A 14773-nucleotide genomic window follows, 5' to 3' on the forward strand; every position below is an offset into this window, starting at 1 on the left:
AGCCGATTATCGTGACTAATTAGCAAGGGCCTTTTAAAGTTGAAGAGCAAATTGTTGCATCGGAGCTTTTTTTTTCTCTTAAAGGTTTGTATTTGTCTCCGTAGATGAAGGAATGAAACCACCTGCCCAAAGAATAGCACCGGCGATCTCGCGACCAGCACCGACGGTTATGATGGGTGAAGTAGGAGGTGTCCGAACCATGATATGGTCCGTACCACCGTTGGAACCTGCGCCACCTCCTACTGCCTCCTGGACAGCGACAACAGCCTCAAGTTCAACCTCCGAAGAATCCGCCGCTCAAGTTCTCCTGAACCTCAGGGCAGAACCGAGAGGGAAACCACCCGGGACTTCGCAATCCTTTGGGCCTCCACTGAATATGGAGCGTCTGTGGGCCGGCGATCTCTCTCAACTTCCTGCAGCGCAACAGATACAAGCACTAAACCTTACCGCTAGTTCTAGCCAACCTTGGTCGAGAAACGGTAACATGCTAACTACGGAGGCTCCGTCGCAACCGCCATCGGTGCCGCCTCTTCAACCCCAGGAACACGAAGAGGAGGAACAACCGATGATCTGTATGATATGCGAGGATAAAGCGACGGGCCTTCATTACGGCATCATCACCTGTGAAGGGTAAAAAATCGTTTCCACAATACGATTATGACAGTATGTAATTATAATTCGCGATCGCTGAAGCGTATCTGTGCTATTCGAATCGTGGGACAAGGCAGAAAATGTCTTCGAAAAATTGAAACTTGATCGGTAAAATTCATGATTACAGATGCAAGGGTTTCTTCAAGAGGACCGTGCAAAACCGGAGAGTATACACCTGCGTAGCGGAGGGAATTTGCGAAATAACGAAAGCCCAACGGAATCGGTGTCAATATTGTCGTTTCAAAAAATGCATCGAACAGGGTATGGTTTTGCAAGCGGTTCGAGAAGACAGAATGCCAGGTGGTCGCAATTCCGGAGCTGTCTACAACCTCTACAAGGTAAGCGATAGGTGTACAGAAAAAATATAGAAAGAAAGTATGTGAGCAACAAAAAAATTTTTTATCACTTATGTAAGAACATGGGGCATTTCCGTGTAGTACAGACGGAAAAGAGAAAGTGCAACGTTGATTTAATGTCGGCCATTTATCGGATAGATCTTACAGTAAATTGAAGCGAAAACTTTTGATTCTCACGCAGGTCAAGTATAAGAAACACAAGAAGACCAACAAGGGGATGAACTCTGGCGTTGGTATAGGTGGTACGGGTACAGGTGTCAATGGTTCCGGATCTCTTGGTGCAACGAAGGGTACAATGGTACCTACGATGCTGGAGAAACACATGGCTGCCGCGGCCGCCGCACACCATAATCAACAACATGCGCAGTTAGCGGGAGCCCTCCTACAGCATCACAAAGCCTCATCCGGTCCAGAATCAATGAATAGCTCTCAACAGCCCGCCTCTGGGCATCAGGGCCATCAAGGTCATCAGGGGCACGCCGGGCACCTCGTCAATGGTACCATCCTCAAGACTGCTCTCACCAATCCTTCCGAGGTAGGAACCAGCCACATTTTATCCCATTACATAGGGTTCGTTGAAAATCGCGAAACTGTTAGTTTTGATTCTGCGTCGCATTAGCGAGCGAATTATGGGTCATTCTACCGCTCCGACTTACGATTAAACGTTGTTGGTCCGCCATTAAGAGTTCTGTCGTCTTTATTTTTTCTTCATTTTAACGGGATCTAGGAGTATACCCGTTCTGAGTTACGAACATCGGGTTTGGGTAGAGTCAATCCTCGTTTCACTGGATTAGAATGAATGAACTCTAAGCGCAATTTCACTTTCTTACGATGCGTTGCGTAAGCTTCAAGGTTTCTCACATTACGAAAGCGATAGACACTGTACGCGAACGCCACTCTGCATTTGTATCAGTAGGTATATAGGTATGTATATTATACCTTGTCGATATTCACAATAGTATTTATATGGATAACGCTAACGTGTCTAAAGGGATTTAAATTTTACAACCAAACTGTCAGGTGTAACATCATGTGAAAATTTACATTCATTCGATTCTGAAGTATCCCTTTGATAAAAATTGAAGCGACGGTTGTTCAATTTTCATTGTCCGAATACCTTTGCGATTCTATTAAAATTTGGTATTTCAGACGGTAATATCGTCGATTATAACCAAACCGATCGTTCTGCGTATTTTTCTGAATACATTATAACGTATGCCAGTGTGAAGTGAAGGTGAATAGGTACATATATAACGATATACTTGCACAAAGGCCATTGCCAAAAGTGAAATTGGTACTCTTGGGAGACCTCTGTTCATGCCTCTCTCCAACTCTCCAATGTACCAAGCAAAGTGACCACCTACATTAACGTACATGTTATCCGATTGTCGATTCCCTTCAATTTAGCTTATTCTGTGAAATCAAAGGGCTATCACTTTTAGCCTCATCTCGCGCTCTGAAATGACTCTTGACTTATCGAATGTCAGCGGTGTTCAAACGTTGTAGATTGGCGCACTGAAAGAAAACCTAAGTTGCAAATACCTTCGGGCAATTTTCCGAGTATCTTTGATTTTGAATACCAAACACATCAACGTAGTGAAAGGTAAACATCAACATCTGGCCACAACCTCTGAGATAAAATACGTCTAATGGACAATAGCAAAACAGCGACAGCTGGAGCCAAGGACAGGCGGTTGTCCGTTGCTTGCTTTCGTAACTTTGTGAAAGTGTGCGCACGGGGACACTGACCCCATCCTTCTCCGCTAACTTATGACTTATTGGCCTCTCACGGCCGATCTGCACTTACGATTTTAGTATCCCGTCGACTCGACACGGTAGTCAACTTTCCCTATCAAAGTAGCTTCTTACGTGAGTCTCGACAACTTGTTGGTCGTCGTAACGTTCACTCAACTAATCAGACATTGGATTGTAGAACTTATACTATATCGCACAAAGTCAGAAGAAATTACGAAAAGACAACGAAATTCTCGTTCACATTTTATTCAATCTAACACGATATCCAGCTTTGTATCTCGTACAAGCTTGCACATGACGTTATTGTGGCCTAAACCAATGGAACCAGACTTACGATTTCAGGATGTAAGTCTGAATCCGTTGGCGTATACACTCGTAAGGTCTAACAACTACCAATAAGTTTCGCCATTGCAGTGCCTTGTATGTGGGTAGATCGTTTAAGCATGAGTTCATGCAAATTAAAGTGACGGGTATGGCAATGAAATGATTAGAAATGTACCCTTCCAACGACAATTGTGAATTGTATGAATCGATTGCGCTGACTCAAAGCGATTGATGTTGAAATTGAACTCATACCCACCCTCGATGCGTAAGAACTAGCGAGGCTAATAAGGGTGAGAGAACTGAATGGGTCACCAATCAGCTTGTTTCATTAGCTTGACACCATATAATCGTATTAATTCATAAATCCTGCCGTTATTGCATATATTCTAAACTATTTGCAAGTTGTTTGATTTTTTACAATATCCGCCAATAGCGGAATGAAGGAAAAACCTTGTTATCATACGACTGATCAGCACCAAAAACAATCCATATGCCCGTGAAAGTATCTGGATAACATTGTACTTGAACTTATTACTTATATTCGGAATGAGTTTCTGGATAATGAACACGCTTTTCTGACAAAATTTCCTCGAGCTTCGTCTAACATCGTAATGAACTGGTAGGTAATACTAAATATCTCAGCTTACTTGAGTCGGATTTTGATTTTTTTTTTTTATTGTGTAGGGAAAAATATCATCTACAACTGTAACTTCCGACATCTTTCGATTAGTTTACAGGAGAACAAACTCAAGATCCCAACGTGGCATCGCTTCGCGCTTAAAAATGATTTATGCTAAACTCGTCGCTCTCTCTCGATTTTATCGATGAATGGTCCATTTGACATTAGTAGCGGACAGGATTCTGAACATTTTTTGTATAAACAATAGATGTCGCCACTTTACACGTACTAAGTCCCAAGATGCATATGACACGGCTATCGGTGCATCGAAATCTCTAAGGATTCCCGAATTTGAATTGGCGTATGAAAAGAATCCATCAGGTATAAATTCCAGTTGACATAGGGTCAAAATTTTTGGAGGATGTATGTAAAAGTGCCCTTTTGGTCAATGTAACTATATAGGACAAGGCGGCGCGAAACAAAGTGCCCAGTCAAAGCCCGAATTTCGTGAAATTCGCTCTACTCCCTCAATCGTATTCGCAGTGGTCGATAGAAATTGGGGAGGAGAAATCTCGATCCAAGATGATTTCTGAAGTCCCGAAAAATAATTGACGATTAATAGAGTGGCATCGCTTCGCTTGGCGCTTAAAATTCAGCTTTAGCTTGATATCTCGGCTTCTGCTGGTCGGATTTTGATCTTTTTTTCTAGTTGTGTAGGGACAAATATCGTTCAACTTTCAACTTCTTCCGAATGGTTTACAGAAAAAAATACTCAAGATCCCCAACGTGGCGCCTCTCCGCGCTTAAAAATGATTTATGCTAAACTCGTCGCTCTCTCTCGATTTTATCGATGAATGGTCCATTTGACATTAGTAGCGGACAGGATTCTGAACATTTTTTTTATAAACAATAGATGTCGCCACTTTACACGTACTAAGTCCCAAGATGCATATGACATGGCTATCGGTGCATCGAAATCTCTGAGGATTCCCGAATTTGAATTGGCGTATGAAAAGAATCCATCAGGTATAGATTTCAGGTGACATAGGGTCAAAATTTTTGGAGGAAGTATGTAGAAGTGCCCTTTTGGTCAATGTAACTATATAAGACAAGGGGGCACGAAACAAAGCGCTCACAATCAGTGAAAGCCCGAGCTTCGTGTGACTCACTCTCCTCCGTCATTCGTATTCGCAGTGAATGAGAAAAATTGGAAAGGAGAAATCTCGATCCAAGATGATTTCCGAAGTCCCGGAAAAAATTGACGATTATGACGATTATGACGATGATGGCGAATTGACGAAATGACGAATGGAGTGGCGTCGCTTCGCTTCGCGTTTGAAATTTAGCTAAAGTACGATATCTCGGCTTCAAGTATTATTCGGCTAATCGAAAAACTGTTCGTACAAAAAACGTTCAGAATTCAGTCCTTCACAAGTTTCAATGGAATAATTTATTGATCAAATTGAGAGGAAGCGAAATTCCTAGCATTGAACATTTTCAAGCACAAATTAATGGCATTTCTCGGATCGTCACTGTTTTCCTGAGAGCCTTGCAAGAAACGTTACAAACATAAGTTGTAGATGATATTTTTCTCTACAAAAGTAAAAAGATAAAATCGAAATCTGGCCAGCAGGTGCCGAGATATCGAGTATCACCGGTTCGTCAAGATGGTAGGCGGAGCTCAACGAATCTTTATTGGAAAAATATGCTTATGGGCATCCTTCATGACCCCCTACTCGTTTCAAAAAATTTTGCTACTACGTCTATTTCGTAGCTATCAGGTGCTCAACTGAACTCTACTGATTGTGAGCTAAAGCTGTTGACTCAAGTCCAGATCATTGAAACTTAATAACATCATAATTCAGGCCGTCACTGAAATTCTCAAATAAAAACCGCAAATCATTTATCATCAAGAACAGATAACACGCTGGGATAGGCACATATGTCACGGCTGACCCAATATAAATACTCAAATTCAGACATGCTTCCAGGTGGTACATCTACGGCAGAGGCTAGACAACGCAGTTAGCAGTTCAAGGGATAGAGCTTTTCCCCTGGATGCTACGCTTGCCATGATTCAAACCCTTATAGACTGTGACGAGTTCCGAGACATTGCCACATTAAGGGTAGGCAGAAATTTTCAACAGATGCCTCATTTGTCTTCCCATAATGGAGGTCAGAATGATGAACATGACGATATCGTGTTATTTACATTTCAGAACTTGGATGACCTGCTGGACCATAAGTCAGACTTAAGTGAAAAGTTGTGTCAGATAGGAGACAGTATAGTGTACAAATTGGTGCAGTGGACCAAGAGGTTACCGTTTTACCTTGAGCTGCCTGTTGAAGTGCATACAAGGCTACTCACGCACAAGTGGCATGAATTGCTGGTGCTCACGACCTCCGCTTATCAAGCGATTCACGGGCAACAAAAGTGGACCGGCGTTGGTAGCGATGGCACGGGTGCAGATTTTACGCAAGAGGTAATGTTCTTTGATTTTACTGAAGTATCAATATGTTTACGTATTCGTTAGGTCTTTACGGAATTTAATGGCAAAAATTGAAAATATCAAGGTTGAAAATAACAATACCTTTGAAATATCATTTCGGTTCGTATAATGCATGAGTTGAATTTCAAAAATATACATTAAACAGATGCTGACAAATCGATTAAACCCTTTTTTTTTCAAATCAATCTGCTGAATTTCAGATAAATTATTCCGAATTTTCAGCTGAAAATGAATTCCTCCGAAAACTTATGAATTGCTTTTTATGTAATTACAACACAGGTTTCAAATAACTTGTGCACTCTGCAAACGTGCCTCACAAGTATGATGGGAAGGCCAATAACCATGGACCAATTGCGGCAAGACGTAGGACTGATGGTGGAAAAAATTACGTACGTGACACTCATGTTCCGACAGGTGAAATTACGAATGGAAGAATATGTATGCCTAAAAGTAATCACCATGTTATCTCAAGGTAATTTTAAACATGATTTTCAAAGTTTTCGCGTTTAGCGTAACCCGTTTTACTTTTACCATCAAGTTGACTACTATCCACATCTGTTTAAAATTTTGTCTGATTGTTCAACTTTTTTTTTGTTAAAATCGCTACAAATGGAGATGCGAAATGTAAGTTTTTCACTTCTTGTTTCGGTCTATCGGCTATGTAATTCAATAATTATCTCGTTTGGGACAAAGAAATTTCGTCCGATATGAGAACACAATCAATGATACTCGCCGTGGCCGAAGTTTCGTACCACAAACTATTCGAAGGATTTATTAAAATCCGTTCTGAATACTTTTTTTGTATTGGGCCTTCCAGCACGAGAGGGTACATTGGAATTGGAACAAATCCAAGAGCGGTATATGAGCTGTCTACGCAGTTTTGTGGAACACAGTGCACCTCAGCAACCAGGCCGCTTTCATGATCTCCTCGTCAGATTGCCTGAAGTAAGTATAATTATAATGAAACAATTCACACACTATTTTCGAAATAATATTCAAATATCTTGGTTTATTTTCCGTCAAGTGCACAAAGTTCATTCCTCACATTAATATTTGTTTTGTTTCCGGTTCTCAGCTGGTTAGAATGTTTCGATACTTTTTTGCTTGAATAATGGGTGTTGAGGCACATCGCGATTGTCATAATGAAAATCTATATACGATTAAATTGCAATTTTTGGCAATCAGAATGAAAGCTTTGGCTGCTAAAGGAATCGAACTCTCTTATACGGCTTAATCTTCCACATTCTATTCAACTTTTAAGTTATAACTTGGTAATTGCAGGTACAGTCAGCGGCAGCTCTACTACTCGAGAGCAAAATGTTCTACGTTCCTTTCCTATTGAACTCAGCAATTCAAAGATAGTAAATAAATAAATACCTAAACAAACAAATAGACTTGAAAAAATGAAAGCTTTGTTTGTGAATGTATAATAACTATATAATATAAATGTGTGTGTTCGTTGCGTTGTACAAAACTAAAACTAAAACAAAGGAACTGAACTTTTTTACCAAAACTAGAAGACTATATTTCTGTACGCAGCTGCGCAACTTCGTCATGTGTGTTCACATTGCATAATCCGATTAACAAGACTCTCGTATGCTCACCATTGGTCACGTTACATCCACATCTCAACCTCAATGTCAACATCTGACGTGATATACTACATTTCTATGGATCAACTCGACTATTTTCTAACTTTATCAACTCATGATCTATAAAATCATCGTAATTATTATAGTATATGAAGCATTCTTTTGTATTCAGCACCTACTGATTTACTGCCATTGGCGCAACAAAGCCTTTGTTTCACTCCTCTTACATTTCGTAATTTCAGAAATATTTATCAACCCCATCCCTAGTACCGTCTTCACTGAAACCCAACCTTGTGGCCATGAACTGTTTACCGTTACCATTTTGCCATTTGCATACTGTTATGCATATTGCACTCCTACTACTACAGCTGTATGTTCCAATGTTAGGTTCACTTGATAAGTTGATTAATAGTGACAGTGTCACAAGCCTATGATGTCCATTGATTTCACGCTATGTGTTGTCAATCAAGATCAAGTTGAATTATTATGTGAACAATATTAATTTTACTGAAAAATGGACTCTATGTTTGAACGGTTTTTTAAATTGTAAGTAGAGTAAATTGATGCCATCTAAATCCTGATTTGTGACTTTCACATTTTATTAATGGCAAACTGTTTGCCTAAAAATCACTCATATTTTTACAATGTCAAAACGCATGTGATATGGATCACTATTTGCATAATAGACTGATACATATGTTCGTGCAGTAAATTTCTCAAATATACATATACGCATGTGGTAAAATTATTTGTGTCTGATTTCCCATCTAGAAGTAAAGCGATAACCACAAGTAATCAGTAATAACAAATTAAAACTGGTTATCGATTTGAATTTCATGATTCACAATTTCGTTATACAATGTTACATACATGCATAGAGTGAGACCTATTGAGATTACTGAATTTCTTGAGTGAATCTAACATAACAAACAAATTTAGTTACCGACGACATAATTGATTGACATCATCAAAAAATCATTATATTTATGTTACTACTTGCTGAAGTTACCACAATGAATGTCATATAGTATTACTAAACGTCGAACGCATCTGAATTCCGACGACGTATACATAAACCGTACATATGTATATTACATTGTGAATGTGAATATGCTTTATGTTTCTCTTGAAATTCATTGTCAAATAAATTTCATGTGCTGAAATATTGGAATTTATTCGAATATAACTTGAATATCAGGGTGCATGATAATTTATAAATATGTAATATACTCATGGATGAGTAATTCAATTTTGGTGCGTAATTATAACATTTCGTGTAATTGTTTTTTTTTTTTTTTTTATTTAAGAAGCATAAAATTAATTATATTGACTTTTTTCACATCATTATTATACAGATCCATAAATTCGAACTTTTTGTTCGTTCTTCTTTCTTGCTTTCAAGAGAAATATATGGCGAATCAATAGGCTCAACTATTTAAGGTACAGGATATTAAATCAAGAGTACCAATGGCCGATACTAGTTAATATTGTTCATGTTATAAAAATAACTATTATACATACTTTGAGCACGTTGTTTTGGAACAACCTTAATTATTCGATCTTGCCTCCATAGAAATTATCATAACTATAAATCACTGATGTATTTATGGTCATAAGCGTGAGTTATATTGTGCTTACTCCGTATCAACAATCCTATTCATACACATCTTTGCTTATTCTTGAAAACATATATATTTCAAGAATATACGGTAAAATTGGCCATTCAAATGTTCCACCAATATTTTTTCACATCGTATTCTGAAGACATATAAATAAGTAAAGCTCGTCCAAATGAGAAGTGAATAAATATGAAATTGCTTCCAATTCTTTGGTTTCCACTCCTTTAGGTTGACAACTGTCAGTCCGTCGTTCAACGATAATCGCATCCTGTGGTCTCACCGAATATTCTCGGTACACTATCTACATTCCTGTTATTTATGAACTATTTCTCTGATTGTGTGGTGCTATGTACGATATGGTTCAGAATGTATTGTTTGTGTCAACCACTCATTTTTTTACGCCGGATGGAAAAAATTGACCAATCACTGATTACTCATGGTAATTTAAATCTAACTAGCACCTGCAGACTTGACAATTTAGAACATGTCGCTAATAGTAATAGGTGACGTTATTCCAAATAAGTTTAATCAGCGAAAAATAGCCCGGATTGAAGATACCACACTTATGCTTCGAATATATTATTCATATTAATTGACCAACGGATTTTCGGCCTTTGGTAAGGTTCGTACCAATATTAACGGATCAGGGATTTGAGATTGGTTGTTATAATTCAATGTGTCACTACCGGTAAACAACACGGAATTTGTTAATCATTCATAACCCAAACACGAAGGGTTGTGACAAATCACAAAATACCTAGCTTATGGCCAAAAGTACACGTCCAAAGAATCAACATGAATTACGCAGAACTTTAGGTCTATTGACTCAAAGGCTACTTGTCCATACTATAAGACTTAACTACTGATGGACACTTTATATTGTAAACATTTATATTATTTGTGAATATGCGAATATGCAGTAAGGATTCCTGTATTCCCTGATATCAGAAACTCGTATTCATCATTATTATTCTAGGTCTGCAGCTTAAGATCTACGGTAACGTTGGCGGGCCCAAATTGACCAAATTACAAAAGAACGTTAAATATAAATTGATCGCATCACATATTTGCACTTACCATTTGGAATCAATTGGATCTGATTTTCAGATTTCAAATGGTGGTCAAGCGAACTTTGATGATTTATTGCATGATTGATCGAGTCCTAAACTTTCTTGAAGATGAAAAACATGGCGAGTACTTTTGTGGTTTTATCGATTTATGCATGCCCAACTAATTATCTTACCAGTCCCAGTAGCATAACAGTGTTAATATTACAATTTTATTGTTTCAGGGAATTATTTTGTCAGTTTTTAGGCAAAACGAAGCATTTACAAATTCTTTTTGCACGTAATTATTTGTTGCCTTGACGTATCAGGCAGCCTTTTTTGGGGGATATAGTAGGGACGTCTGTATGTTGAAAAGAAATGTTTTAATCTATGTTGAAATCTTATTTTAGTCTTCAACAACACGTAGCATTCAATTGAAATCGCATAGCGGGATTTAGTTTCAATCCAGATTGAATATTTATGAAAACTTAGGTAATTATAGAGACAAAGAAATTAGTATAAAAATAAATAAGAAAATTTTTTACCATAATCAAGACATCTTATTTTTTGTAAATGTTGTACTTGTGTTACAGGAAATCATAACGTGATCAAAGTATAGAAATTGTTCAGGCATAATAATAATGATGATAGTAATTGATTTGAAGTAATTACAAATCTTTAGAAGTTTCGTTACATTTGGTCGCTTTTGATAGTTCTCTTTTTGTCTACATATGTAGCTACAATCTCGTTATTGCGCAGTTATAAATATGTATATACATGGCATATCTTTAATAAAGCCTATTAGAGAATTTTATTTTGTTTTTGTACTTTGCTCTATCATTTTTACACGTACATACATACATTTGATGAAGTTCAGTCTCGCGCGGCAAATACCATTATGAGAATAAAGGTATGCAAGCTTAACAATAAGTTTCATGGTTAACAAGGGTAAAACGTGAAACTAATATTTCGTTTGAATGGAAAGAATTTCTTTTACATATTCTAAATATTGCCATGACAGCTACACGCGTGATACCCCCTCCCTCCCTTTTTCCTTATTGTAATCTTATATAATGATCGACCTATATCCTTCGTGATAACGTTGTAAAGACACGAGTAAAAGAAAAGGAGCTGTAAATTGTGTTCGTTGCTTACGCATAAATATAGAACTATTGATGGTTATTATCTTTATACAAACGGTATTACGAACATATTTTAGAAAATGTACATGATTAGTCTCAATTGGAGATGAGCTTATTATTGTTCTTCTGGAACGGTGTAACATAATAAAAAGTTATATTTGACTGACATTCTTATATAATTCGCCACATAAACTGAACAGACTATAAACGTGATCTTGTGTATTCTGTAAAGAATAGAAAGAGAAAAATACTCTCCTGGTAAAGAGTGTACATATTATGAATTACACCCAAAGACATAATCGCGTATGAATATTTGGGAGTACAGGTATTTCTTACAGGGTAGCAAGCGTTTGATCAGCAAGACTTAGGGCATTATACTACCAAGAGTATTATCGTGCCCAACCTTTAATATTTAAGTGCGAGTGAGAGTCGGTGAAAATGCCTCTCGTTTATGGGTTCAACTTTGTACATATTGTACGAAAATTTAATAATAACTATGTTAAAAGTACTAGTCCGTTTTTGTACTTCTGAATACCTTTTATCAAAAATCATGATTCCATTTACTGCAATTACGTGTTTTACTTATTGGCTACTCCATGCAAAGTCGCATACATATACATATATGTAATAGACAGTTATGTATGATGAATTTAATTGTGATAACACATAATTTTTGAGCTTCAAAATGACTTTCAACGAATGACAATTATCATGGCAATTGTGTCTCTCTCGTTGTAATTTATCATCTCAGAATAACCAATATTCTCAATTCGTTGAAAGGTAGCTTTGTCCTTGGCAATCATTTAATGATGGGATGGTGATGATTATTTGAAATATGTAAAATTCAAATTGTGAGTTACTAATTTAAGTATATACTTTTTGTTATATCTCAGTGATACTTACATGTTTTAATAATTATATACATATATTAGAACTAATTTTCTACGATCAGCTATTATTATTGGCATTCGAATTTGTTTTAATCCCTACAGATCAGTGTTTGTTTTCCTCTGATCGCGCCCGTGTACACTAATTTACTTGTAACCGTACTATACAAATCGTTATGCCATATAACAATTGTGTAAGAAACAGAAGGAGATCATGATAATATCCACTAAACGAACAATTAATACTTGCACCATGAAGCCCATGCATGCTATGGAAATAATAATTCTTTCATCACTTTGGTGGTGGTATCATTTCTACGTCGTTTAGTGGCGTCTAATGACATGTTTTCCGAATTTATTTTCAGAATCTAACAGATACCGACGGATTTGGCTGACATTTCCTTTATACTTACTGCTTTATACTTGTTTCAATCTCTTCTGGTTCCATACACTTATGTTATATCTACAATCTATGTTGGTATGAGAGAAATACTAAATTTGTAACCGGAAACACCAATACTTGCTCATTTATGATGAAAATTTGGAATTCATACTTGTGACATTTGTTTTCATAAATTTATGACAGATAGAATCAACAGAAAAAAGAGTAAAAATTATCTGTAATGTGCACACATTGTGAAAGATATCTGTACTCTTTCTAAAGTTGGACCGTATACTCCGAAATCATAAATTGGACATGTTCAGCTATTTGTCAGCAAATGTTAACCCAAAAACGACAGACATGTATAATTGTCATATTGGCAATAATTTTTCAACGAATGAGTCAAAGTTACCAATTTCTACCTGTGTTCAAAAAGCAAACCTTCACTCTTGCGTTCACCATTGATGTTTTTTTTTTTTTAATTTTTTCTTTCAATCGAGATTGGGCACTATGAAGGTCGTTGTCAATGCTGGGAACTTGTGTTCTATAAAAAGCGACATAAGTATCTTTATGTCGAGATAAGGAAATCGTTATATTTAGGATTTGGCTTTAAAAGACTGACCATGATTTTACATTTTCCACTTCTGCAAATGGAAGATCGTATAAAACTTATCTAAACTCCTGCCTTGCAATACGTACTATTAAAATCAGGCGAAGTGATAGAAAAATAACGAAAAAAAAAAAAATAATGATAAGAATTTGCAGCCTCAAAATACATAAAACTTTTAGATATTATTGCTGTTTTTTACACTTTGAATGGGAGAAATTTGTCTGATTTATTCACATATGGTGATGAAACCATGTGTTTTATAAACACAATAAAGTATATTATACGCGATAATTGATAAATATTCAAATCATTATCATGTAAATTTACATTTAAAGAAATAATTTCATCTCATCCTTTCGTTTTATTTATAATTCGCACATCGGATACCATGTGTTTCGGATACATTGTGACGCTAAAAATTTATAGGACGACGGAGCTTATTTCGGAATATACATATATTTCAGAGTAGAATGATTCTAAAGCTTATTGTTTTTAGATATACTTACTGTCCACCAAGTTTGATTTTACGATTTTAGAGAATCCGATGTGCAAATAATCATCACACGGGTTGCATTTTTGATAGAATATCATGCTTGTATGTAGGTAAATTCAGATGAGGGTTGAAAATTGCATCGTTATTAATCGTTAAAATATCTTACATACGAAAACAATCGAATGGTTCAAATTTTCAATGGTCAAAAATCAATGGGAAATAATGTGATCATGAAAAAAACTTTTTCGTAATAGTGATGAATCGATTTTTCTTCTACAAATGTGACATTTGTGTCACCTTGTAGTTTTTCAAGTATGCGAAACTTTCTGATCTTAGAAGTGAAAGCAACTTGAAGTAACTGACGTGATTCTCAAACGATGTAAAAAAGCCTTATCGCTTTAAAAAGTCATTGAAAATCCAGGCGACAATTCAATCATCCAGCATTTTCTATTTCGTCCGATAAACGGTGGTAATAGTCTGTACACAGTTCCTAAAACCAAATCGTCTTATCGTCTCTATGTTAGTAAGAAATTTCGTATTTTTTTTCTTTTTTCCCGTTATTCCGTATGGTCAGGTACAACTCAAAGTTGCACAACTGTAAACTACGACAATATTGTATTGTCATTTTTAAAGAAGCTAAAAGCTAGTTCCCAGCAAAATAGACAACTCCCAACTAGTGGCATGTGAGCCCCCTGTATTTTTATGAATAAATAAGATATTTTAAGAAGTAAATCTGAAGTCTGTTTGGAGATGCCTTTCATAGGGATTATAAATGTAGATAATATAT

At 36.6% G+C, this 14773-nt stretch overlaps 1 protein-coding gene across 4 annotated transcripts in view; it reads left to right on the top strand.

Moving 5' to 3' along the window:
• The window catches only part of LOC105694036 (hormone receptor 4), a 96870-nt gene extending 82279 nt beyond the window's left edge, over nucleotides 1-14591 (top strand). For all 4 annotated transcript variants that reach the window (XM_048650544.1, XM_048650543.1, XM_048650545.1 and 1 more), the window contains 8 exons: nucleotides 105-630; nucleotides 779-989; nucleotides 1189-1542; nucleotides 5697-5831; nucleotides 5925-6188; nucleotides 6495-6687; nucleotides 7033-7160; nucleotides 7497-14591. In XM_048650544.1, coding sequence (XP_048506501.1) covers nucleotides 105-630; nucleotides 779-989; nucleotides 1189-1542; nucleotides 5697-5831; nucleotides 5925-6188; nucleotides 6495-6687; nucleotides 7033-7160; nucleotides 7497-7577 — 1892 coding nt within the window. In that variant the 3' untranslated portion in view covers nucleotides 7578-14591. The remainder of the gene's footprint in view (nucleotides 1-104; nucleotides 631-778; nucleotides 990-1188; nucleotides 1543-5696; nucleotides 5832-5924; nucleotides 6189-6494; nucleotides 6688-7032; nucleotides 7161-7496) is intronic.
• Nucleotides 14592-14773: the final 182 nt, after the last annotated feature.

Source organism: Athalia rosae, chromosome 2 (assembly GCF_917208135.1).
Source record: "Athalia rosae chromosome 2, iyAthRosa1.1, whole genome shotgun sequence".
Lineage (NCBI taxonomy): Eukaryota > Metazoa > Arthropoda > Insecta > Hymenoptera > Athaliidae > Athalia > Athalia rosae.